At 39.5% G+C, this 24,998-nt stretch overlaps 3 protein-coding genes across 4 annotated transcripts; 1 reads left to right on the top strand and 2 right to left on the bottom strand.

Annotated features, from left to right (window-relative positions):
- Positions 1-90: 90 nt before the first annotated feature.
- Positions 91-12,882, bottom strand: LOC148086666 (regulator of nonsense transcripts 1). Of its 2 annotated transcripts, none has more exons than XM_087784847.1 (24): positions 12,521-12,882; positions 12,075-12,217; positions 10,919-11,008; positions 10,411-10,578; positions 9,309-9,489; positions 9,060-9,221; positions 8,357-8,444; positions 7,995-8,093; positions 7,646-7,754; positions 7,254-7,413; positions 6,480-6,598; positions 6,241-6,405; positions 5,973-6,087; positions 5,746-5,889; positions 5,348-5,561; positions 5,146-5,263; positions 4,745-4,901; positions 4,520-4,662; positions 4,125-4,299; positions 3,968-4,049; positions 3,504-3,668; positions 2,751-2,968; positions 2,441-2,561; positions 91-2,011 (listed from the first exon to the last, which is right to left on the bottom strand). In XM_087784847.1, the coding sequence occupies exons 1-23, from the start codon at positions 12,689-12,691 to the stop codon at positions 2,442-2,444; spliced, it is 3,306 nt and encodes a 1,101-aa protein (XP_087640973.1). In that variant the 5' UTR covers positions 12,692-12,882; the 3' UTR covers positions 91-2,011; position 2,441. The 2 variants fall into 2 exon arrangements, with proteins under 2 accessions (XP_087640973.1, XP_087640974.1); XM_087784848.1 differs by having other exon boundaries at positions 8,360-8,444.
- A 1,600-nt stretch (positions 12,883-14,482) lies between these two features.
- LOC148086665 (pyroglutamyl-peptidase 1-like) lies at positions 14,483-23,006 on the bottom strand. The gene is made up of 5 exons (XM_087784846.1): positions 22,833-23,006; positions 21,640-21,692; positions 19,904-20,020; positions 18,831-19,063; positions 14,483-16,436 (listed from the first exon to the last, which is right to left on the bottom strand). Exons 1-5 carry the CDS (start codon positions 22,864-22,866, stop codon positions 16,241-16,243), a joined length of 633 nt encoding a protein of 210 aa, XP_087640972.1. The 5' UTR covers positions 22,867-23,006; the 3' UTR covers positions 14,483-16,240.
- A 263-nt stretch (positions 23,007-23,269) lies between these two features.
- Positions 23,270-24,998, top strand: lsm4 (LSM4 homolog, U6 small nuclear RNA and mRNA degradation associated). Its single transcript, XM_087783007.1, has 5 exons — positions 23,270-23,363; positions 23,681-23,722; positions 23,946-24,044; positions 24,130-24,310; positions 24,416-24,998. The coding sequence occupies exons 1-5, from the start codon at positions 23,361-23,363 to the stop codon at positions 24,520-24,522; spliced, it is 432 nt and encodes a 143-aa protein (XP_087639133.1). The 5' UTR covers positions 23,270-23,360; the 3' UTR covers positions 24,523-24,998.

Here is a 24,998-nt window from a genome sequence, read left to right as displayed (position 1 = left end):
TAAAATGCCTCAATTGAAAACTAGTGATGTCAAAGTCAACTCTTATGAGCGAGTTGTTGGTCTTCACAGCAGCTGTCGGTACAGTACACATCTGGAACATCAGCCTTTATTGAGTCAATGGATCATGATGAAGCATCTCTGCAAACACAACTGACAGATTTACATCTTCACGTCATCAGACAAAAGGTTTGGATGCCGAAAATTAAAACGAGTCGACGTCCGCAATAACTCGACGGTGGCTCAGGAAATCAACAACGGAAAAAACGTGGGTAAATGGGCAGGAATTTAAAGCTCAAGCATGATCAGTTTTCCACCAGATATCGAGAACAAAGACCTTCGCTCCAACATGACGATGATTGTCGGCTGAATTTGGGGATCTGGTGGAGGATACATTCGTACTGTTGTCTGGAAAACAAACGACGTCTGCTTAAAAAACGGCTCAAGAGGAAAATGACAAATGAAAGGATCTGGCTGGTTGTCTTGCTACATGGCTAAAAACACAAGATGCTCACTAAAGGTCCAACTAAACACAGCAAGAGAGCAGCACATCATTAGCGGGTCTGCGGACCCGGACACTTCCGATGCTGGTTCCAAACAAAGTCTAGAAGCCTCACAGAGAAGGAAGGCAGCAACTCTCTCTCTTTCACCAGACCTAGAGTGTGGCGTCTCAAGAGACCCCTGCCGTCTGAACGTAGGTACTGCGACTCTTTAAAACTACATTCATGCTTGTGCTGACTCTGAGGAGCCTCCACCACCACGCAAGGGTTTATTTGACAGATTCATTTTTGGCTTCACAGAAAACAAATTAAGAGTCCAGGTGGATTTAAGTGAGTTGCTTTTTTTTTCCGTCTTTGCCGCCTTCCTTTTCTTTCGTCTCCTGTGAGGTGCTGACCGTTCACACCTCTGTGGGGTCAGTGCACATCCTCTCCTCCTGTGAGGCTTCCATTGAAAAAACAGAAAGCTTTCAGGCATAATCCCACATCTAAGATCGAGGAAAGAAGCCGAACAGAAACACTTGCTCAACGGCACCTCGGGCTCTGATCACGAGAAAAACAAGAAGCCTGAACAAGACTGAAACTTCTAAAAGACGTCGATGTTGCTGCTGGTCGATAGTTTCAGTGACTTTTTTTTTTTAGTTTTTTTTTTTTGCAATTTTGTGCTCTGTGATAAGAAAAGGTACTTCAGAGGAAAAAATAACTGTCCCATGATGATCACGATATCAGGGGGATTCGTGCGTCATGCCTCGGAAAAACAACAAAAAAATAAAGAAGTCTGAAATCCCCGTGCCACTCCACCGCTAGACGGGTGGTCCAAAAAGAAAAAAAAAAACATCTCTCGGCCGGAGACCCTCGGTACGAGTCAGTGGGTCTCCATGGCTAATGGAAGGTTCACAGAAACGCTGTTTCTACTTCCTCTCGTGTGGGTGTGCCGACTGCCGCTTCCTTCAGAGGCCGCTGACGATTTTCTCTTCTCCCAAGAGGTTCCGGATTGTGTTCAGGACGGGCCGAGTGGTTCTCGGAGAGTGACGGAACCGGGCTCTGGCGCCCTCTCCTCACACGCCTGCAGGACGATCCCTGGAGTGCGGCCACTTCTCTTCGAGGGGGGGGGGGGGTCAATGGGATTTGTTTCATTATTTAGTTGGGAGTTGAGCCTCTTTTGGTTTCTTGCCAGAAAGACCACTGGGATCGCCGCCTCCGTATTCCTCGGCAGCTCGACCACACGCCGCCATCTTCTTGCTTCCTCTCCCCCGCACGAGTGTCGGCCCCCGCCGCTCGCCGGCTTCACCGGACACTCCTCCATCTCCCCGCCCGTCTTCTTCGTGCTCTCGTTCCTCCCCTCTTTCTTCTCTCGCTGGTCATTGGTTTGGTTTCGCTAGTCCGTCGCGTTCACTCTGTGGTGCTTCGGTTGTAGCAGAGGAAAACAGGTATCCATTTTATGTTTTTAATATTTCCCAGATTAAAAAGCGGATGAACTAAGCTCAGCGAAAGCCTAGCTCCCTTCTTTAAGCAACCTGCAAGACAAAATCACAATCTTACTATTAAAACAACCTTTTTTTACTTTTAGACGATAAGTGGTTCAGTTGTTTGCTCTGACATTTCTTAAATAAAGTTAAAAGAAAATGTCAACAGCCAGATTAACTTTGAGTGTATATAAAAACAATTATATAAAAGAAATAAAAGGTTCATTGTGGACTATTGAATTTTATTTTGGCTACTATTCTGCCTTTGTTTCTGCAATTTTCCGGATAGCCTTCACATACAAGCACATTCAATTTGTCTTTACTTTTCCAGATAAAAAAATGTGTCCTTTTTGCACTTTCACAACCAAATACTCACAATTGTGAGAGAATTTTCAATTCTTATACAAAACGTCAGGAAGGAACTACCCGGATGAAAGCGCCTGCACTAAGACGTGTGTAGAGGATGAAGATTGTACTCACACTAATACTGTGACAGGCCAGTCACTCCACCGTGTTGGTATGCGCGTTCGCCCTGGTAAGTTGAGTCCTGGGACAAAGCCACGTCGATCTGGGACTTGAACTCATCTCCCAGGTAACTGTCCTGAAGAACAATCGGGGAATAAGAAAAACATTAACAATGGCAGCTGCTGTGTATGTGAACATTATTGAAAATGATTTAGATCACAAGCGTCAAACTTGGGGCTCATACATGACCGATTCACATCATTCGTAAATTATATCTTAGCTCAACCCATGACTTTGTTTTAACGCTTAGACTTAGATGTTATACCTGGGACAGCTCCGGCTGGGACAAACCCGGCTGGCTCATCTGAGAAGGTTGACTCATGTTGATGTAGCCTTGAGTCAGAGGCCCCTGGGAGAAGGACTGGGATGCTCCGTCCTGGCTGGCTTGGCTGTGCAGCCCCTGACCCGGTCCCTGGTGTCCAGATCCACGAGGTCTTTGTCGCCCACCACGGCCACCAAGTTTATTCTTCATAGCACCACGACCTAACAAGCAAGATTATTTTAATGATCACTTCATTCAGATAAAACATTTGAAAAAAAAAGCCTTTGGAGGTCAAGGAAAAAAACGGTCTTTTAAGGTTCAAATAATATTTAATTAATTTTTAGACATGTCTCTGAACTGGGCACATACTTTTCTAATACATCCTTGAAGTAGTATCATCTATTTTACTTTAATAAATTAAACAAAAAGCAAAGTAATTTGATTCCTTAATATAAATAAAGATTCAGTTAAGATGCCAATTGCCGGGTAAGGTTTTCACTAGCAGACATTATAATATAGAATTATTTAGTAATATTTTTGTGGACGGAAACTGGAAAACATTTTTTCCAGCTCTTGCAGTGAACAAACATATGATCTACATTAAGATAAAATTGTCAACTTGTGTGAAAGGAGAAAACAAAAGCATTTGAACAATTATAACAAAAACAAGACAAAGAAGCGCAACTCATTTTTTCTACTAAAGTTGGTTCTCATTTTGAGGGAAAAGTCGTGAGTTAGTCATTTAGTCATTTCTACCTGCAGCAGGACCGTTGGTCTGTCCGAGGTAACTGGGAGGAGGCATCGGAGGCATCACCAGGTTGAAGGGAATCGGCAGATTCATGGCTGCCATGTGTCCAGGACCGGCCCCGATCATGCCGATCTGGTCGTGAGTTTGGAAGTACATGTTGGAAGGGCGACCAGCTGTGGGACATGAAACAGTAAATAAAAACAGGGAAGTAGAACCATGACAAAGATCTGAACTAAAACCAAGTGATAAAAACAAATAGTTATTTAGACATATTTTGAATCGCCTTAGGGGCCACATTAATACAACAACTTCCGATAGTTACATTTAGAATTAAATATAATATAGAATACATCAAATTACTAACCATATAACGTTGTCTAAATGTTGGTAAACTACGAAGCTGCACCATTTATGAAAATAGATCATTGATAGTTTTTGATCCAGTGCTCCTTAAAGTCCAAAAATAAGTCACCTGCACTGCTGCGATCGTAGGCTGAGCCTGGAATCATAGCCTCTCTGGCGTCGTACATGGCTGTGCTCATGAAACGTCCACCCTAAGAGTCAAAGCAGTCAGAGTTTAACAAGTGGGACTCGCTCCATCGAACAAATGGCAACAAGCGCTCACTCACAGGATTGATGGTGTTGACCAGCTTGCGAGGTTTGCTGAACTGCATGAGGCTCTCCCTCAGGTTGTTGAGCGGGCCTTCCACCAGAACCTTCTGCTCCTTGTAGTTGTTCAGCAGGTTGTTCCACAGCGGTTGCTTGGACAAAGCCTTCGGGTTCCCCACGATGATCACGCCGTACCTTCACATGAAAACAACCATTTAACATGTTGATCAGACAACAAACATTTTGGAAGTACATCGAGTATTTTGATTGGTTAAATTGAACGTTTCTAATAAAAATAAAAAGCTGAAAAAAAAATCATTTCAATAAAAGAAGATTTAAATTTAGTAAATTTAACCGATATTCTGGTGATACTTCCACACAAACATAATACACAGGAAAATATTAAATGTCTTACTTTGCTCTGGTCAAGGCCACGTTGAGTCGACGTGGGTCGTTCAAAAAACCGATGCCCTGATGTTCATTAGCACGGACGCAGGACAAGATGATGAAGTCCTTCTCACGGCCCTGGAAGGCGTCAACGCTAGCAATCTCCACTTGCTGCAAAGAATGAAAAACGATATTATAGATCATGGTAACAGGAAAACCTTATAAACTCAATAGGGGTTTGATTTAGGGTTACCTGATACAGTTTGGTGTGCAGAGAGCCACTGAACTGCATGTACTGCACCAGGTAGGAACGCTGACCCTCATAGGGGGTGATGATGCCGATCTGGTCGGGTTTAGCTCCGGCCTTCAGCAGCCGGGTGGTGATCTTCTCTACGTTGGCAGCCTCCGTCCTGGAAGGAAAGATAAGATGAACTCCACAATATTTATGATATTTTCAAGTTCCTTATGAGCACAAGTAGTGGAGTGTAACAATTTAGAAGCACATAAAGTATACTTGTGTGACAAAACTGAAGTGTGTAGATGTGCATGTTAGTGACAGACCAAGAACAGTGGAAATATTAAAGTGTGAAATATTCCAAGTCCATTTAAAAGACTCAACAATATAAATGTAACAAATATAAATGACCGCTGTACCTGTTCAGGTAGGAGGTTCCAGAGCTGGCGATCTCTTCCTGACCCTGAGTCACGTAGAAAAACATGGGTTTGTCGGGCTGTGGCCACTGGAAGTCGAAGCCTTTCTTGATACGGTCAGCTATAAAAGAACATTACTTTATTTACCACAGTGTTGCAGGATTTAATCAAACCTTCAATGACTTGCTGTGGCATCTCAACAAACCTGCGGTGACGCCGTTCTGCAGCGAGCCCTCGTAGAAGATGTTGGAGGGGAAGGCACTGAGAGCTGGATGCATTCGGTACTGGACCTGGAGGCGGATTGGTCTGATCCCCAGAACCACCAGGCGTTCAAACAAGGACTGAGATAGTCCTGCCTTGGCGGCCTTCTTGCACATCACCACAGGACCCAGTTGGCAATGGTCACCCACCAGAATGAGCTGAGAACATCAAAGCCCAGTTTGAACAAGGTATAAATGGGAAAACAACCTTTTAGACATGCACAACAATAGGATTTCTTATTTTAAATTACTGGTTAATCTTATTGACAATGTTGTGTAGTGATGTGATGTATAATATTTTTTTTGGATCATAAATGGTTCATCACTTTCATAGTCATTTTACCTGCTTTGCGCCCAGGACGACCGGCACCATGCACTCGGGCTCCGTGGCCTGGGTGCTCTCATCAATCAGGATCGAGCGGAACTGCATCTTGGCCAGACGAGGGTCTCCGGCCCCGACACAGGTGCAGCAGATAACATCAGCATTCTGAAAGACAGTTTTTTTTTTTAACTTAATGTTGTAGCAAATTTAATTGAAACCCATTCATCTTTTGGACTTCGTGTCCTCACCATCAGCAGCTCTCTCTCAGCGGTGCGCTTCAGGGCTCGATAGCGTTTCTCATCAGCCGACGAAAGTTCACCAGTTTCATCTTTCAGCTGCTGCAGCTTCTGAAGCTCGGGCATGCTGTGATTAAAGACGGTTATTAACAGGGCTGGGATTCAAGGCATGCTATTGTTGCTCTGCACCGCAGATACCATTATCAGGACAGAGTTTGGTGTTTAAAAATAACCTGGCAACTTTCAAGAACAGAACACTGATGTACTTTCGAGAACTCACCTGTCCATGTTGCTAATCTGGTTGTGCAGTGCAAGGAAGGACACCGGCGACTCAATGGCCTCTCGACTCTTGGCACAAAGCCTGACCACCTTCAGCCCGGTCTTATCAATCTTCTCAGTCAGCTGGTCCACCGCGATGTTGCTGGGTGCGCAGACCAGGACTGGGCTGTACAGAACAACAATGGTTTGACCACTTGTCCTCCTGGTTCTGCGATATAAAAGAAAAGCAATTTAACGTACCCGTTGCCCTGGCGGGAAAGGTGATAAACGATGGTGGCAGAGGTCACAGTCTTTCCAGTCCCAGGAGGACCCTGGATCAGGCTGAGGGGCCTTTGCAGCACAGTTTTCACCGCGTACACCTGGAAACAAAGGGTTGTTGTAAGGATTGTTAACATTTCTTTTAGCAAAGCGAGAACACAACTCTAACTTAGATCTATCAGGAAAAGTAAGCCATCTGTGTAAATATCAACTATTGACAGTATAGGAAAGGGAGGTATGCAGCAGTCCCACACAAAAATATCAGTTTGCTTTCTGCAGTCTCTCCGTTTTGATTTTCAGTTAGGAACCGCAAAGATCCTTGCAGTTGTTCACACGGTTACAAGATAATGATTTATTTAACAGCAGATAAACTTCATCACAACCACAGTGCGAGGTTTTTATAACCACAACCGCAATTACTTGGTGCAAACAGAACAGTGAACCCACATTAAACCTTTCTTTAAACGTTTCCATTTAGTAGCAGCTATTTGATCACTACTATACGGGATTTAATTTCTACATCTATGCTACCACGTCAAAAGGCACCAACAGCTGGGATTGGTTGGCTGGGCGGCAAACTATTATGGTAACTGTTCAGGTCGGTGTTACTGAGAGGGATGGCACCTTAATTTAAACAATTGAAATGTTAAAGGTCACTACTTTGCAAATTTATTTTAATGAAAGGTTTTTTCAAGGAGTAAGACCAGCAATAAATGATGCCACTCTGCTGACAGTAAAGGAAAATGAGGTATAAACCTGGGAATGATTGAGGTCAGGCAGTCCCTGAGCTGTGAAGCGCTTGGGCAGCTGGCACTTGATGGTAACGTCTTCCACTTCGTGACCCAACAGTTTGTGGTAAATGTAGCCTGACACAGACGTCTCATCCACCGCAAAGGTCTTCAGGGCACTCTGCATCCTGCAACAAAGGTAAGAGTCAACGTATGAAGGGTGTATACGAGCCTTCTAGCTCTTGACAATGATACTGTTTTTTTTAGCAATGTGAATTTTCAAATTACCAATCATATTAAGAACAATTTAGCAGGTTTAGCTATTCAAGGACATGGGAAGCTTTTAAGAAAGGATTGTTAGCAACTCATTGAACCCATCATTAAAGACGATTTTAGGTGGAATAGACCAAATATACAGACCTGTCAAACGAGGTGGATTTCCACACAAAGTCGACCTGGAAGTTGTGGGGGATTTCCACAGGTGCTCCAACACTGCTGCGCAGTTCAATGGCAATTTCATCTCCATAATCTTTACACACGTTCGGTGAAGGAAGTAACATAGAAGAATGTCATTCTGCCACTTGAAGCTTGTATTGGTAAACACATTTGCTATGATGAATACCAATGATTATTAGATTGGGGGTAACAACATTGTAACAATTGTGATACAAATATTAAGAACAAACAGCATTGACGTTCAGATTTAGGAGACAGTTCAAACCAGATAAAGGCAACTTTGGATCGCCTGAGACTGAAACACAAAGGATACTGTCAGGAACTTTGATGACATGGCCAATGCCTTTCCACAGTGGGGCCATGTCTCCCTTGTAACGCAGAAATATCTCATCTCCTTGCATCAGCCGCATATCTTAAATCAATGGAAACACATGTTAGAATGGGAGACTTTAGCCGGAGTGACTGAAATGATACACTAGGAAATGGGCCACATGGCAGTAATGTGCATGGACGACACAGCACAAGACTCCACGACAAGACCAAGCACACATGCCACCAAACGATGCAGGGCTGGAGGATGGTGCGTGCGGTTCAGTGGACTCGGGAGGGGAGATGGGGTGAGGCGCTATTGGCAACCGCAATACAACGGGGATGAAGAAAAAAATTGTGAATTACCACCTGAGTCCGTCTTGGGCAGTGCGAAATAGGCAATCCGCTTTTTATTCAGACCCAGGTCCCACCTGACAGTAATATTGTCTTGGGTCTAGAAAGAAAACAAAAATGCATATCAACATTAATATTAATAACAGCTTAATGTAATGGGGACTAAAAAGACAAACACAAATTAAAGACCAAAGTAATACTGCCAAAATGCAAGTAAGTCATAGTCATGTTGCAATTGACAAAATTTAGCCGCAAAACTAACAACTAACCCCAACAAAGACAAAGTCTACTACAATGCATCCGTGTTAAATACCATTCAAGTAGAAGCGCCGTTTCAAAAGTTTGGCTGCAGTATCGGAAAAAACAGCCTCCAATATTTACCATAACAGAACTAAGTGCTAGGAATGGTTTTCAGTCTTTGATCTGCTGAATCATTTAAAAGTAAATCATAATTTAAAACACATGAAGATAATTCAAGTTTTCCCAAAGATGAATTTGACTGCCCTTTCCGAGCGTGGGATAAATAAAGCAGATCTATCTGAATTAAAGATTTATTATATCATGTGATAATCTAAATTATTAACAAATCTAAAACTAGTTTCTCTACCAAACTTTACTAACCTAATATTTTTATGCTAAAGTTTAAATGGTTTTACTTGAATCTTCTTTCCTCATATTGTTAATTGTTATAGAACTGATATAAAAACTTAAGTACCTGGGACTCTTTGAGCTTCTTATCATAGTCCGCTTCAAGTTTGACCAACGGGCCAAAGATGTTTTGGTACTGGTAAGCGTCCTCATAGCGAAGTAGCACATGCTGTGGTTCTTCGTCCACACCAGGTTTCTCCAGGTCCTCCAAGGTGGCAGTTGGGTTGTCCTAGCAAAATGAGACGCGTCGTCAAACATTAACTATTCAGCCATTAAAGAAGAGTCGAGGGCAAGTGGTCAAATCGAGGAAGCAAACCTTCCAAAGTTCCTCCAACTTGTTGATCTGCTGGGCTGAGATCTGACGAGCGCGGAGCTGCTCCTGCTCTGATGGGATCTTCACCAGCCAAGAGAGGAAACAGCGATCCTGGATCAGTGGCTGCCACTGGGAGCTGTCCCAGTTGATGTCTTTCAAGCTGCTCTGGCTAGCACAAGGCTGCCTGTGGAGAGGTTCAAGGTTTAATATCAGCCTGGTTGAAATCAAGCACATCATATTTGTTACAGTGACTGTATATAAATGGTAAATACCATCCTAGTCACTCATTAAACATTTATTACATAGAAACCAATTTCAAGATAGAGTTTATGGCTGAAACCATGTTACTGCCAAATATTGAAGCTTTCTACAGCTAAAGGCAGTTTAAAATAATAGATTTAGGGCCTTTTTCCCCAAAAAACGTTTATTTTTAAATAAAATTTGCCAGGAATAACTTACAGTCTGGAAGAAAAATGCTGAATTAACACTTTTGCCATTGTGTTGCCAGATATTTTGAGATTTAAAACGCATTCTTATGCGTCATGTTCACATTTTATGAACTTTTTAAATGTTAATGCCAATTAGTAAGTAATTATTATCTGTAAAGCGCATTTACCAGACCAGGGTCACAAAGCGCTTAAACGATCAAAAACAACACGGTTAAACTACATACATTAAAAGGCCAAGACAACATGGAGACAAACACAGCAGCCCCAAGAAAATCAAAATAATAAATAAATAAAAAGGTCTTAACATGCTTCTTAGGCCTTGATTTTAGATAAATTAATAAAATTCATTTTAACGATCCACTTGAGCCCAAGACAAATATATATTTATGCATAACAATTAAAGCAAGTACTTATACGAGTTGTATGCCCAAATAATGATAAACTAGGGTGAATGTTTCCATTTATATCCGTCTGTTCAAAGAGGCTCAAACACATTATGAAAAGCAACGCATTTACATTCAGCTAGTTACAGTTTTAAAGCTAAGTACTTAATATCTTGGCACGCTACGGTAATTAACCATCATGCAAGGTCAAATAAAAAAACTTGACAACACAAGCCAATGGATATTCTGCCCACGTCCATGGAAGACACATACCTGCACAGCAACACCACCACAGAGTCTGCTTTGGCAGGTATGAAGCCCAGGAGGAAGACGTTGCGACAGCCACAATTGTAGCACTCAAGAACAGTTTCACCGAGAGGTCCATCTTTGTGCAAGGTCACTTCTTTGCACTTGGCCCTCACCAGATGGTTCACAATATGGCTGGATGTCAAAGAAGGGAGGGAAAGATATACACACACACAAAAAAGGAGTAATTACAGATTTATGCATGCAGCAGTTTAACGGCTCAAAGGGTAACACTTCTCTAAAAGTTTGCTAGCATCTCCAATCCAATCCGATCACGTACTGCCCAATATTAAAATATTCCATGCATTTGTTTATGTTTCAAATTAAGTTTATAATTTATATTTAGGTTACTGTTCCAGCTATAAGTGAGTTTGTATGAAAACAAATATGTTATCAACCATAGAAGAACTACTATTAAATATTACATTGATTATTCGGATGCATTAATTTATGTAATCATTGAGGGTAAACAAACCTGCCAGATGTGTTCCCACGACCGTTACAAAACCACTTCTTGCTGGTATTACAGTACACCACACAGGCTGGATCATGGATACCACAGTAGCTGTGAAAAGAGAGCACATTGCACCGTCAGTGTATAGTCTAAAAATGTGTACAATTTTTACCACTCTATGCCACAATTTAACCGAAATCCAAATTACACTTACATTGAGAATATGTAACTCAACACACATCTTTTAGTGTTGAAAACACAAATGTTACGCAATTAATTTCCAAATTTCATATCATAAACTCACTGCTTTTATAAAGTGTACTGTAACGCCTTTAACATTGCTAATTCAGTATTTATTAAATTAACTCATCATTGCCAACATCAAATATAAAATACAAACATCAATGCTACGATCTATAAATGTAAAATTTCATGCATATTCAATTATATGAATGTTAAAACGAATAAATGCGGCAACTCTAACTCTAATAATGCTCATTTTATGCAGATAACATTTTTAAAACAATCTGTAGTACTGTAGTGTTAGTTGACAAGCAAATGTATCTTTATAGTTACAAAAGGAGGAGTTATAGAGGATACAATGAGAAGTTGAGATGCAATAATTAACCTGTTTAGAAATGTCATACAAGAAGAAGTTTAGAAAGCTGAAATGTGTATTTCCTATACATTTTCTTGGGCATTAAGCATTATATTTATTTAGTTTGATCTTCATTCTAGTTTACCCCTCGTCAGAATAGCATGGGAACAAACAAGGTCACAATGGCTTCTCAAAGCATCTTTACAGAATCATGGCATTATCATCTTTATTAAAAAAAAAAAAAACATACATATTTCAGTCCTAGTAAACCTAACTCTACTAAATTTAACGAACATTTGACCACGGTCATGTGAAAATTTGTACTATGGATTATTTTTTAATCTTAAAAATGTTATCAATAAAATGTGATAGTGTACAGATTGGTGTTTGATCACATATTCGTTTTATATCTACGACATTCCATCAGAGATATAAAACTTTTACGATACATGTAAAAGGAACCTGTTTTACTGAATAAACAGCGTTATAACTGTCCATTAAATGTTATGTAACGCTAGGAAAACACACATTGTGACTCTGCCACCGTGGTGTTTTTTAGCATGCGTCCGTCAGACCCACCTGCAGGCGTGCACGGGCAGATCTTTGGTGTAGTACGTGTCCTCCTCGTCCTCTTCGAAGTTGAGTTCGGCTAAAAGCTGACTTGCTTTGGCCACAGAGTCCTCCAGTCCGCCGTTGAGGAGTCCATCATCCGGACCGTTCACCTGTAGCACAACACGAGTTCGCGTGAGCGGCGTGAAAACTTGCATTGTCCGCAGCACGAAAAATACGGATGAAAACACAGCTATTTTTATTTAAAACGATAGTTGGGGTCGATTTAATGTCGTTGCGAGCCTTTAAACAGATATAGTCGCACAACCTGTATGAGTTTGAGAGTCTTGTTAGCGCCTCGGCTAACTAGCATGAGCTAACAGTGACAGCTAACGCTAGCTAGCATAGGAGCTAACAGGAGCCAATAATAGCGAGTAGCTTTGAGAAGCTAACGCCGCGCAAAACGCTTCCGTTACCTGGCCGTCCAACTGGCTCTGGGTCTGACCCTGCGTCTGCGTCTGGCTGGGCAGAGTGAAGTCGGTGAAGTCGTACTCGGAGCCCTGCGTGTCCGCGCCGATCAGCTCCGCTTCCTCGGTGTCCAGGAAGGTGAGGGTCTGCGAGCTCGGCCCGTACGCCTCCACACTCATCGCAACTTTCGCTTCACTCAAAATGCTTCCGGTGTTCGTTGAAACGCGACCAAAATCCAACTGGCGCGCGTGACTCGGCGTCTGTCCTCCGGCTAACTAAAAAAAAGGGGGATTTGGACCCAAAGTAAAAAGCGGTACCGAAGTAAACCCTCGACGGCTCCAGCAGGTCCAACGCTGACGGACTTCACTGCTGCGCCGCTTCTACAGTGACGTCCGCGTGGAGGATCTGTGCGGCGGAGAGGAGGTCTCACTCCGCGCTGGTTTCCGGGTACAAAAACAAAACAATGTTATGATGAAGGAATATAATTATATATAAACGTATACAATCAGTTATCAAATGAAACTTTATACTTTTAGTTTCAAACAGAAATGCAATTTATGAATATTACAAAAAAAATCCGTATTATTTTAATAATAATTCCTAGTATTATTATTATCCAAATACGTATTTTGTTTGCACTTGTAATTGATGATTTTTGTTTTATACTTGAAACATTTCTCTTTTTAAAATAATAAAATAATTTCTAATGAAAATTCATGAAATGTAGGTAATGGGACAAGGCCCTCAATATTAAACTATGGTGCTTTTCTAAAAATCTTACCTTATGGATCCAAGAAACTTTCAAAGTATCCCTGTATTCTGAAAACTTTTGCAGGAAAAAGGAAAACAGAGAATACCATCAGAGATCCCGCCGCTCTGTCAGACTATTTATTAATTAATAAATAATTAATAATAATAATAAATTAATATATAATGTTAAATTAGAATTTTTATTGTGTGAAAACGTTACCACTATTTCTTGATGTTGATATCATTGTTTTAACTACTATTGTGTTCATTCATGATTTTTATTATATTACCTTAATGTATTTGTTTATTTCATTATTATATAATGATATATAATATCTATGTATGGTTAATCATTGCTGTGCACTGAATTTCACTAATTTGGGAAGAATAAAAGTGTATCAATCAATCAATTTTTACCTTACCTTACCTTACTTTCACAGTGTTTATTAAATAGCTTTAAAGTACTATTGATAGGTAAAAGCTCAACGAGACAGCAGATGGCAGTAGTGTTTCAAAAGTCACAAACAATAGCCTATGTCTGCATCACTGAGTAACGTGTGGTTATTTAAAATAACACTGCATATCTGATTATTGTACAGTTAAACATTCCTTGATCATTGTAATTACAATATATTTTTGAGAGATGTCGCTTACACAAAAACACCAGCATAAATATAACAATTTCATCAATAATAATAAAGTTCTACCTAACCTCCTTGGCAGACTTACTAATGTACTCAAATACTAGCTTGATCAATATCACAATATTGCTGATATTGTTGGTTCCTGGTCCATTTTTGAATCCATTGACAATTTAAAGGCCTGTTCGGAGGCCTGACAGCTTCTGGATCCTCACATTCTCTTGTACATACAGTAGTAGAATTAAATCATGACTTTAGAAAAGTCAGTTTTAAATCCACCACTTTTTTAAATTAAAATTGACATTTAAATCCTGTGTTTAATAAACAAACTCATTTAGATGTATTTGCTTGTATCATGAGACCAGACAGAAATAGTAAGGAATGCCCAAAAGTATGGTTTTTGGCATACATTGTATGGGCTTTTAAAAAGTACATTTGTCCAAAAACCATACCTTTATTGCTAACAGCTAGTACAATAAAATAGATGTATAGAACAAAACAAAGCTGTGACTCTTTCCAGAACTGTAGGTAAAATGTCATTACAGTAACCAAAACTTCCAATAAAAACAAGAAACTGTACATTTTTTAAATATTTTTTTTTATTTCAAAGCCTTTCCTTTCACAAAGCCAAGATGACTTGTTACAGTGCTGTGTTAGTGCCAGAAGTGGAGCATCAATAATGTGACGCTCCTTGCACAGACACACACGCACACACACGCACGCGCACACACACACACACACACACACACACACGCACACGCACTCACACACAGAGCCATTTCCAAACTGTGTACAAGAGTATATACGAGATGAATTTCGACAAAACAAAACAAAGAAAATTCTCTGAGGTAGCCATATATCTGACAGGACAGTATATATATCTGACCTTCTGAACATTTTAAGGCCTTTTCATTACAAACATCAACAAGGCACAGGAACAATCCAGAGTTCACTTATTATGGAGATATAATGAGATTTTTACTTTCATAACTAACCAGCTTGACTCGCCAATCCTCGACGAAACGGTCCATTCAGTTCCAACTTCACAAATATAAAACTGAATAGAACTTTGCTAATTCTAAAACAGACTGAAAAGTTGTGTATTTCATACAAGACCAGGAAATTAAACATCACCCAAAAGCTTAATTGAATAAAATCCCACATTCTGTGATCAAAATATGAGAAGAAACATGTTCACAGATGACAGACTGTTTAACTTTGAATCAGTTTGCTCAGAAAAAAAGAAGCAAAAAGCATCGCTTAAGCGCTGCAAGCATGCTAATAAATATTAGCAAGAGACTCAATGAGAGAGAGAAAGTTAAGGGAAACAAAAAAAAAACAACAACGTGTGTTCATGTTGCTACAAAATGCTGTCCAGAATTCCAGATAAAAGGAAATAAAATGTAAAAAGTGCTACAGGAAATAAAGGCCCAGATCTGACACCATCTGAGGTCGAACTTCATCAAACCAAATAATTAAGTATAATCAGCAGCTCCGTCTGATTTGATGAAGGCAACGTTGGAAAGCTTTTGTTAAGGAGAGACATTTGGTCATGCACTTAAAATTTTCGAGGTTACCAGGTGGAAGTCACCAAACTTTGTTTTTTTTTCAGGTGAAAATCCCACAGAGACAATCACATTGTGCAGCCAGAAATAAATAGATGAGCAAACCTTGAATGCACTCACTGAGATCTGTTAAATTACATTGCACATCTTGGGGTCCAGATCTCAGCGGGGTGGATTTATTGTTATGGTTTTTAAGTCAGAAATGGGCCGATAAACTGTGGGGAAATATGAGCTGGAACCAACCCGTTCCCTGATTTAAATAACCTTTGTAAAAGAAGGCAAAGTGTACAATCTTCTTATAAAGAAAAAAAGGCTCAAGAAACAATTCAACATCAAAACTGAGAGAAACACAGTGGAGCGTTAAAGACACAGAGGAAGGATATTAATGCTACGGATGTCTAAATGAATCTTAATATGTCAAAGATAATGACAGAAATAAAAAGGGGAATTAAAACAGGAGGTCAGTTTTTCTCTGACATGACTTCTATTACAATGTCATTAACCCTAACACTATAAGGTGCATCAACAGTAGTCATGTTTGGAACCAAACTTTCTCATGGGACGTTATTTGAAAATTTGCACTAAAAGCTTATTTTTTTAATCAGTTACACTTACCCACACAAGTGATGAAATAAAAAATATATTTAATTTGTTCAATGAATGCACCGATTTAAAAGAGAAGGAAGGAAAAATTTGGCTACTTGTGGTAGAGTGCAATTTCTTTTTCTTGTGTGATGAGGGCAGGAGAGGCTGGTTGGCATCTAGAGGTCACTTAGTGGAAGTGCTGCTGACAGTGGATCTTCTCCTTCACGTCGTCCAGAAGCTCCAGCATCTCCTGGACGATGGCCTGCAGCGCACGGCCCAGGTCTTCGCCGCTGTAAGGCTTTCCGAGCGGAGGCACGTGGACGAAGGCGGAGCGGCCGTGGCTCATGTAGAGCGACGTGTAGTAGGTGAAGTCACAAAGATACCTGCGGGAGAAAGAAATCCATGTCACAAATCACAAGGGGGGACAAATAATTTTGTTTGCGTTTCAAATCTTCTTCCGCTTTGATGAGTGATTATGGCGCCGCCTGGAGGTCAAATGTTAACATTCTTTTTAATTCTAATTATCTCATGACAACATTGTTTAACTTCTATGTCACCTACTCATTATTAAGGGAGGTTCCAGCATCGTGCACACACACTTTCATACACACCATATATGATTGAACATGTACGTTATACAGTATAAAAAACATGACTTCAATCCTCCTTGTAGCCACTAAAAAGATATAACGCATTCATTTTGAGTAAGTAATTCCTTAATGGTAAATTACACAGCATATGAAAGCATATATAACTGAGACTGTGATTTTAGTGTCATTACGGTAGTACGTGTTCCATTGGACCAGCTAAAAAAAGACCAGATTCAAAATTCTTACAAGTCAATAGTAGCAGGATTTATATTATCTAAACATCACCATCCCAACATATGAATGTGCAATGAATCCAATGAGTCCAAGAAATGGAAAAAAAAGGGGAAATATTTAGGATTTTAAAAAGATGATTTTCAAAATAAGTTATTTTCACTAACACGTCCAACCTGTTTGGTCACCTGACTCACATAATATACTTTCAATACCCTTTCCTTTGTTGCTGTGGTTAAAGAGCAGTTACATGAAGAACATGGTTGCAGTACTAATACTAATACAACATTTATTACAATATCTTCTAATAATAACGGTAGTGTATTTATGAAACTAATGGCTTCATTTAGAAAATTCCTAGGTAATGTATTTTGTTTTATTATTTTTTCCTGTAAGTAAAAGAGGAAAAAAATGCCAAAATAATGAAAAAAACCTGAAGAGTTGTAAGTATAGTTGGAAAATGATCTCCATCAGATTGATGGGTTTTTGATGGAGCTTTGTTCTTCTTCTTCATCTTCTTCTTAATTTTTATTTCCCTTAGAAAGATAAACTTCATTGATCCTCTAGAGGTCTCCTTCGGGAAATAGTTTTCCATCACACAGCAACACAGACAATAGATTCATACAGACAGTTTGCAACAGTTCCGGGGAAGGAGTGGAGTAAAAGTATCATGATGTTCTGTTCTATGTTAGTCTTTGTATCCTTTGTCTTTGTTATTTTTCTTTGATCTATGTTCTTTATCTTTATCTTTAGACTTAGATTGTATCATCTTGTTCCTTCTCTTTGTTTCTCTTTGTTCTTGTTCTTATTTTATTTTGATAATTTTTTTACGAAAAATTGCTGTATTTGCTGTGGATAATTTGGAAAAAAACAACTCAGAACTAAACAATCTAATAACATGAGGAATGAATGAGTCCCTGAGTCCATTAGTGTTGCATCATGGGAGGAGCATTCGTGCTCCATCTGCTTCTCTGCTCACTGATGACAGTGTTGAGAGGATGACTGTCATCATCCATGATGGACAGTAGTTTGTTCAATGATCTCCTCTCAGCAACTGTCACCAGTGAGTCCAGCTTCATGCCAACCACAGAGCCAGCCCTCCTGATTACTAATTACATCTAACTTGTTAATTTAAGTTATATAAATTAACTATATTGTTTTAAAATATAGCTCCTAACATTATTTGGTGAGAACTGCTATATTGTGTTCACTATTTGACCATGTAACATTGTTATATAGAATATTTGAATCTAATACAAATAAATGTAGTTTAGAAAAACCTGTAAATTAAATTACGACTATGAAAAATCGTGTTATTTTTACTTGGCTTTTCAAACAACTCCTGGAAATTGGTCTGTTTGAAAAAAAAAGCGTTTTAATGGACTTTGAAAAAAAACAAATAAGTTTTCAAAGGATGCTTGGGGGCAGAAAAAACTTTATAAAAACAGTCAAAAACTTGTTGTTGAATAATTATAAGATATTAAAACGTAATCTTCTTCGGGATAAGGGATAAAATAACTCACTGATTGCACATTTGTAACGAATCAAAAGCCATAAATCAAAATATCAAGACAACCTGTATATCATCTTCGTTGTAAAAGGGTTTACGGTGACGCAGTATTTATGTAAAAGTTAAAGTTGATGGAATTATACCCGAGGCCAAGTAACCATGTGATCAGACATTTGGAAATGCAATCCAACAGTCCAATTGTATCACACATTCTTGCTCTTGACCGTCTTCTCTTGTCTAATCCGTGCTTTCGTCAAGAAATTGACTTAATCCGGAAGCAATATGTCACAAAATAAGCCAACAATTAAACAACCTGAGGGTTGGATTGTTGTCTAAACATTATCATAAAGAGGTTTATCAACCCAATTGGAATTTCCAGAGGAGTCATTTTAAATGTGTGACTGGGGAACTTTAAGCAACACATGACTTGAACAAACATCTTGTACCTTCCAGCATCTTTGGAGACAGACACAGCCACACCTAGGCCAGAGGCGGACACTCTCTTGCAGACCGACTCCATGTCAATAACCGAGTCGATGCAGTCCGGACCGCCCACGACGCAGCACTGGGAGTCAGGACAGAAGCTGCTGTTGTCCAGGCCCTTGTAGCCGTGATTCCTGCCACACTTCTCCAGCGTGACCGTGGTGGCCATTCCTGACACGCCGACGTGAACCACCAACTGAGAAAGAAACAGTTTTGAGGAAGGTTTAAAAATAATTGAAAAATTAAACATAGAGTAACAATACAGTAATGAGACATAACATTATGACCACCAACCCTTTTGGGACCATTCATTGAGGTTTTTGTTAGCGGGCCGTACAGAAAGAAAAAATATATCAAATATTAATTCTGTTCTATTGATTATTAATGTGTGAAAGGTGTTTATTATTATTTATTATTTTCTCTGAAGTAACATTTTTCTGTGACTTTTGGCACATCAAGACATTCGTTTCAATCAAGTTTACTTAAAAAAAATAAGCCTGTTAACTATTAAAATGACGAAAACACAAACTCTATTTAGTACCAAATTGTTGCAGAAAGAACAGTGTAGAGCTCCAGCTGATACAGCATTATGGTGAAATGTATTTTTACATTTCATTTCTGTTTTTTTTTTTTGCCCATCATGCCATTTTTTGCCGTTTTTAATCTAAAGGTCTGTTAGTGGATATAATACCAAAATTAAACGGGTCCATGTGGAAAAACAGATTGGGGACCGCTCAAGAAAACATTAGAAGAATGTAGAAATATTTATATACAGTATATCAAACAAATGTGACTGAACAAGGGTGGTGAAGAGTATCAAGATTTGCAATCTCAGAACTGAAACATGTTATCATAGTTGCAGTTTCTATCAGCACAACTGAGTTTTTATTATAAATAAATATCTTTCTTGTTAATTAAATATTCATTTTTTGCAATCCTTGTGGTATCAAAAAAAAAGGTGTAACAAATATTAACCAAAATTTCATTAGACAACCCTCGACTGAACAGGGCGTTGTTGTAGTTAAAGATCTCTTACCATGGGATGATACTTCTTCCATAATGTCGGGACTAAACTTTGAACCGTCTGGTACTCCACGGGCACCTCGTACACATGTAGGTCCACTTCGCCGCCCAGTCCAAGCTTTTTCATTTCCTGTTGGCATCCGTGGAAGAATTAGCACTTAAACACTGTCAATCTTTTTGTCACTTGAAGAAGATCCCATGAAATATAACAGCACAGAATGAACCTTCCTAATATCCACTATGTAAGACTTAATTGACTATTTTTATTATTTGCAAACAGCACAAATTGTAGTTTAAAATATTCAGAAAATAAGTTATCTACAATCCCAGACCCCATAATGCATCAGTGGTGTCCAGCAAATCTGAATCTGTGCCATATTCTCCACTGGGATAGTCCTCCCCCCTTCCCCCCTTTTTCTGGCCTCTGTGAAGACCCAGCGGCCCTGGACACTGACCCCCAACGGTATTGAAAAAGAAGACTATTTGACCACGTCTGTGACCCCGCCACAAAGCCGTCTATTGTTTGCATTTAATATCCTTATCAAGATCGTCTAGACACCCTCTAAAAACGACAGCATCCCCCACACATGCAGCCCCCCTCTAGCACCTTGCAACTGGACGGTGTGAAGTTGACCAGCAGCATATGATGGTCACAGGATGTAATATTGCGGTCTTTGTTTTCTTTTTCTGTTGACAGGTAATGTTACTAGTAGAATGGTACTTCTCCTCTTATCATGGAACCACAAGATGTTCCAAACCCAAGGCAGGGCTGTGATTGAGCCTGGTTCTTGATGTACACTAGTGCTACCACTTCTAGACAGGATGGTCATCTGTACATCCTTCACTTATTCTCTTAATTTACTACATCGTTGAAGCTCTTCATTTGCCCACCAACACTCAATATTAGATCAAGTGAATAACTTGTATATGAATGCCACAACAAATAATGTTAGCTAGAAAAGATGAGGAAACACTGTTTTTTATCAACAACATTAACACTATATTATTTGACATTAATAAAAGAACAATAAAAAGAAACAAATTAATCAGAGACTGCATTAAGTGGCAGTTAGGTTTGCCACAATAAGTGACGTAATGATAGAAACAGATATATTAATAAAATTAAATGTTTATTTATCGATCTGACAGTTTCAATATTTATAGTGATATGGGGGCACAAGGTAACACAATCTCTTAACAGACAAAAGTATTTATTTTAAAAACTCTATCCATTTCACCAAGTCTGTGATTGTCCTCTTTTTACAAACCCAACCTTTAGTTTTACTGTTATTCTTAGTATCTTTGTGATTGTTGACGTCCATCATTTGCGTTCCTCATCTTATCTTAGAGGCGACTCATCTTTACAGGTCACCATATCATCATGATCATGTAATTATTTAGAACCAACAATGAAGCAGACCACATAATGAATTGGTGGGGCCCAGATTGGGCCTTGAGTTTGGTGAGAAGAAAGTTTTATCATGGCATGCTTGCTAAACCCCCCCCCCCATCTTTTCAAAAGGCACAAGATGGTCCAAGTTTAAGTATTTGTGGGCCAAACAACCTATGCTCTGACCAACGTTAAGTGTCATTTCGACTCTTTTGAGTGAATATTTTATCAAACAGATTATAGATAATTGATGCTGACACACCTTTGAACATAATTTTTTCTGTAATTCATTAATTTAAAATAAAATATTAAAGTCCACCTATACACACATTGGGATATAAGAGCAGGAAAATACACACCTGTACTGCTACCCAGCTGGCGTTGACCGTGTGCTCTCCAAACGGTCCAAAACCTGTTAAAGAATTTATTTTTTTAGAATCAAGATGGCATTCAATGTTTCAAATCGAACTTTTAATATAATGACATTTCACAAAAAAATGTAACATTTGTTGTGTAAAAGGATGTATCCCCTAAAATAGTTTTCCTAATATTTGGTGAATCCTAGGGACCCCTTCAGACCCAGCCTCCTTAAATAATAAGCAAAATCAATCACTCTCACAACCAGTCCCTCCCTTCCTCACTCCAGATGACCTACAAAACCACAGCAGCAGACGACAGATATTCACTCATGCTTGTTTATATAGGGATCTATAGCTGCCCCCCCGCCTCAGCCAAACCTCCACGGGGTCACGAGGTCCCCGGGGGCCGACTGGAGGGAGGATCTGTCTGTCTGACAGGCTCCTGAAAAGGCGCAGGAGCGAGGGTCGGTGGACACCAGCCGGTCAGCTATTGTGAAGGTTCAGTTCCCAGGCAGCCTAGCATCAGCTGGGACCAGGAGTCTACATACACTCCTTTGTGTCTGGAAAGTCACTGCCAGAGTCAAGTCTAGTAAGATGTACAGAAGTATGACAAAACATTTTAGGAAAAATATTAAACTAATAAAAGTTACAGTGGAATTATAGAGCATTATTTAAAATAAAGTAACTGTCAAGATTAGCTCAAAAGATCTAATGTTGTAAATGAGACAATATAACCACAGAAAATGAGTAGTTTAAAGAGTTGTTTTTAACAATTAAGCATATTTAGCTCGAGTATAATAAGTAATATTCTTGTGAAAGCAACTGAAACGCAGGCAAAATTTGGATCTGCACTAGTTGTGCTCATAATAAAGATTTATTTTTATAAATAATAAAGATGAATAAGATGAGAAAAAATACACTTTTATAACATGCAAATTTGATTTAATTGAATTTGGATAAAGTTAAGGCGTTATTCTATTTAACAGAATCCTGATGATTTTTTTCTTCTTCAACAGGAGACGTGAAAATAAACGTGCAGTACAATCATTAAGGAAAAATGCCAAATGAAAAACGTCTCTTTCTTCTAAACCCAGTGAAGTCGAAGCACACAGACGCCATTGAAGCAGCTGTCATCAACTTTTCTCCTGTTAAAACACGACCCGCTGACACGTCGGAAAAAAAGTACCACAGACCTGTGACGACCACCGTCCGCTTTTTATTATCCATCTCCCGCTCCGTGACGTGCTATCTGTCGCTTTTTCTTCCGGGTGTCTGGTGAGGCAGGAACATGAAGTTGGGCTGCAGAACCTCAACAGCTGTCGTCGGCTCCCTCTGGCCAAACAAACGACACCAGCCAGCGATCCTTCTCCTCGCTGCCAGCGTCATGACGTGCGAGGTCCGTGCCGTGACGTCATCGCGTAACATAAACACACGCGTTACGTAAACTCTGAACTCATCGATACAGCGAGCACAAAAGCTAGTATCTTTAAACAAATAATAATAAAAATAATAATTGGTAATTATTAAACGTATTTAGAAACTTTGTTTTTGTGTCCAGTATAAGCGAGCTAGTCGTAATGACACCTGGCGACCATAGGGGGCAGTAGATTTAATGAGACCAAGTGTCGAAGACGGAAGTTCCATCAAAAAGGAATAAGAACGTTTGCGGCATCGAGCGTCTTAAGTTCCAGCAGTTAAACTATATAAACTATAACAACAAAATGGTAAGAATTCATAAATCAATCGAAGCGTTTAACGTATATCCAAACGTGTTCTTGCTTTAGCTGCCCGGCGTTCTAGCTATCGTCGTTCTATCCGTATTGTAAACGTTTGTAAGCCATATTGTTCTTTGATGTAGATCAACTGTCCGTCCACGTTTCAAACAATACTGGAGGTTTCAATTTCAGTTTATTTCATTAAAGTTGCGTTTATGTTTACGACATTATATGCGACAGCCAGCGTTTTTGCCTAAGGAGCACAAGGATACAGTTGTATTTTTCAATAGAAGGTTTGATATTAAAAAAATATTTTTTTTTTCCAGTTGCCTCTATCTTTGTTGAAGACCGCCCAGAATCATCCGATGGTAAGGCCTATATTTAATATAACTTCAACACGAGGTTATTTCTGTCCCTCTTTAAATGTTTGTTCTCCCACCAGTGTCTTTTGACAAGAATTAAGGACGTTGCATTGTTAAGCTGGCAGGGTTTTGTAGTTAAAAATATTTAAAATAATGAATCTTACACAGAAGTGTACTGGATATTGTTTACAAGAGGTTTTGTCTGATAAGTTGTTAAACATTTTGACAGCTGGTGGAGTTGAAAAATGGAGAGACGTACAACGGTCATCTGGTCAGCTGTGACAACTGGATGAACATCAACTTGAGAGAAGTCATTTGCACCTCCAGGGTAACGTCGACTCTTTGTCTATTCTCAAATAAGTATTGATTATATGAGGATGCGTTTTTTTTTTTTAACATCACTGTTCTATTAGGACGGAGACAAGTTCTGGAGGATGCCCGAGTGCTACATACGTGGCAGCACCATCAAGTATCTCCGAATCCCTGACGAGATCATCGACATGGTGAAGGAGGAGGTGGTGTCCAAGGGCCGTGGACGAGGAGGGGCCCAACAGAACAAACAGCAGGGCAAGGGACGTGGAGGACTTGGACGAGGTGTGTAACATCTTTTTGTTTTGATTATAGTCAATTTTTCCTGCAGGGTTGAACAAAAGGAATGTGTTTGTACACATGTTTGAAATCCATCATTTCATCCTGCAGGTGTATTTGGGGGCCGTGGCAGGGGGATGTCCACCGGAACTGGACGAGGACAGCAGCCACCAGAAAAGAAACCAGGGAAACCCCAGGGGATGAAGAACCAACACTGACTGTGATCATGTAAATACAAGTTGTTAGTCAGAAGAGAGACTCTACATGTGCTTCGAGAGAAGACAGAATTGTGCACTTGGACTGGATTTGTGTTGTTTTTTTTGGTTTTTAAACCGTCTCTTAGGTTTTTATTATGACTTGAAATAGTATTTCAATCATGTCTCCTTGTTTTGTTTTATAACAAACCGTACCAATGAGACAAATCTCTGATTACAGTTTTCTTGATGGGAAGTGTTCAACCCAGGTGCCTGACATGTGACTTTCTGTTTCGCCTATGCGTCTCTGGCTTTGACTCCTTTTTAGTTCAACCTCAGTTAAGAAAAAAAAATCTAAAACTTTTGATTGCCACATTTTCTGTATCGCTTAAATTTGAATTATTTACCACAAACTTTGTTTGTGAAATTTTGTTTAATTTTTTTTATAACAAAGAACATGACAATAAAATCAACATTTGGTATGTTTTTGGCTCATTCAA

This window comes from Callionymus lyra, chromosome 2, assembly GCF_982586985.1.
Source record: "Callionymus lyra chromosome 2, fCalLyr1.hap1.1, whole genome shotgun sequence".
Taxonomy (NCBI): Eukaryota; Metazoa; Chordata; class Actinopteri; order Syngnathiformes; family Callionymidae; genus Callionymus; species Callionymus lyra.
Note: the sequence above shows the minus strand (reverse complement) of the source record. Positions and strands in the feature narration are given on the sequence as shown.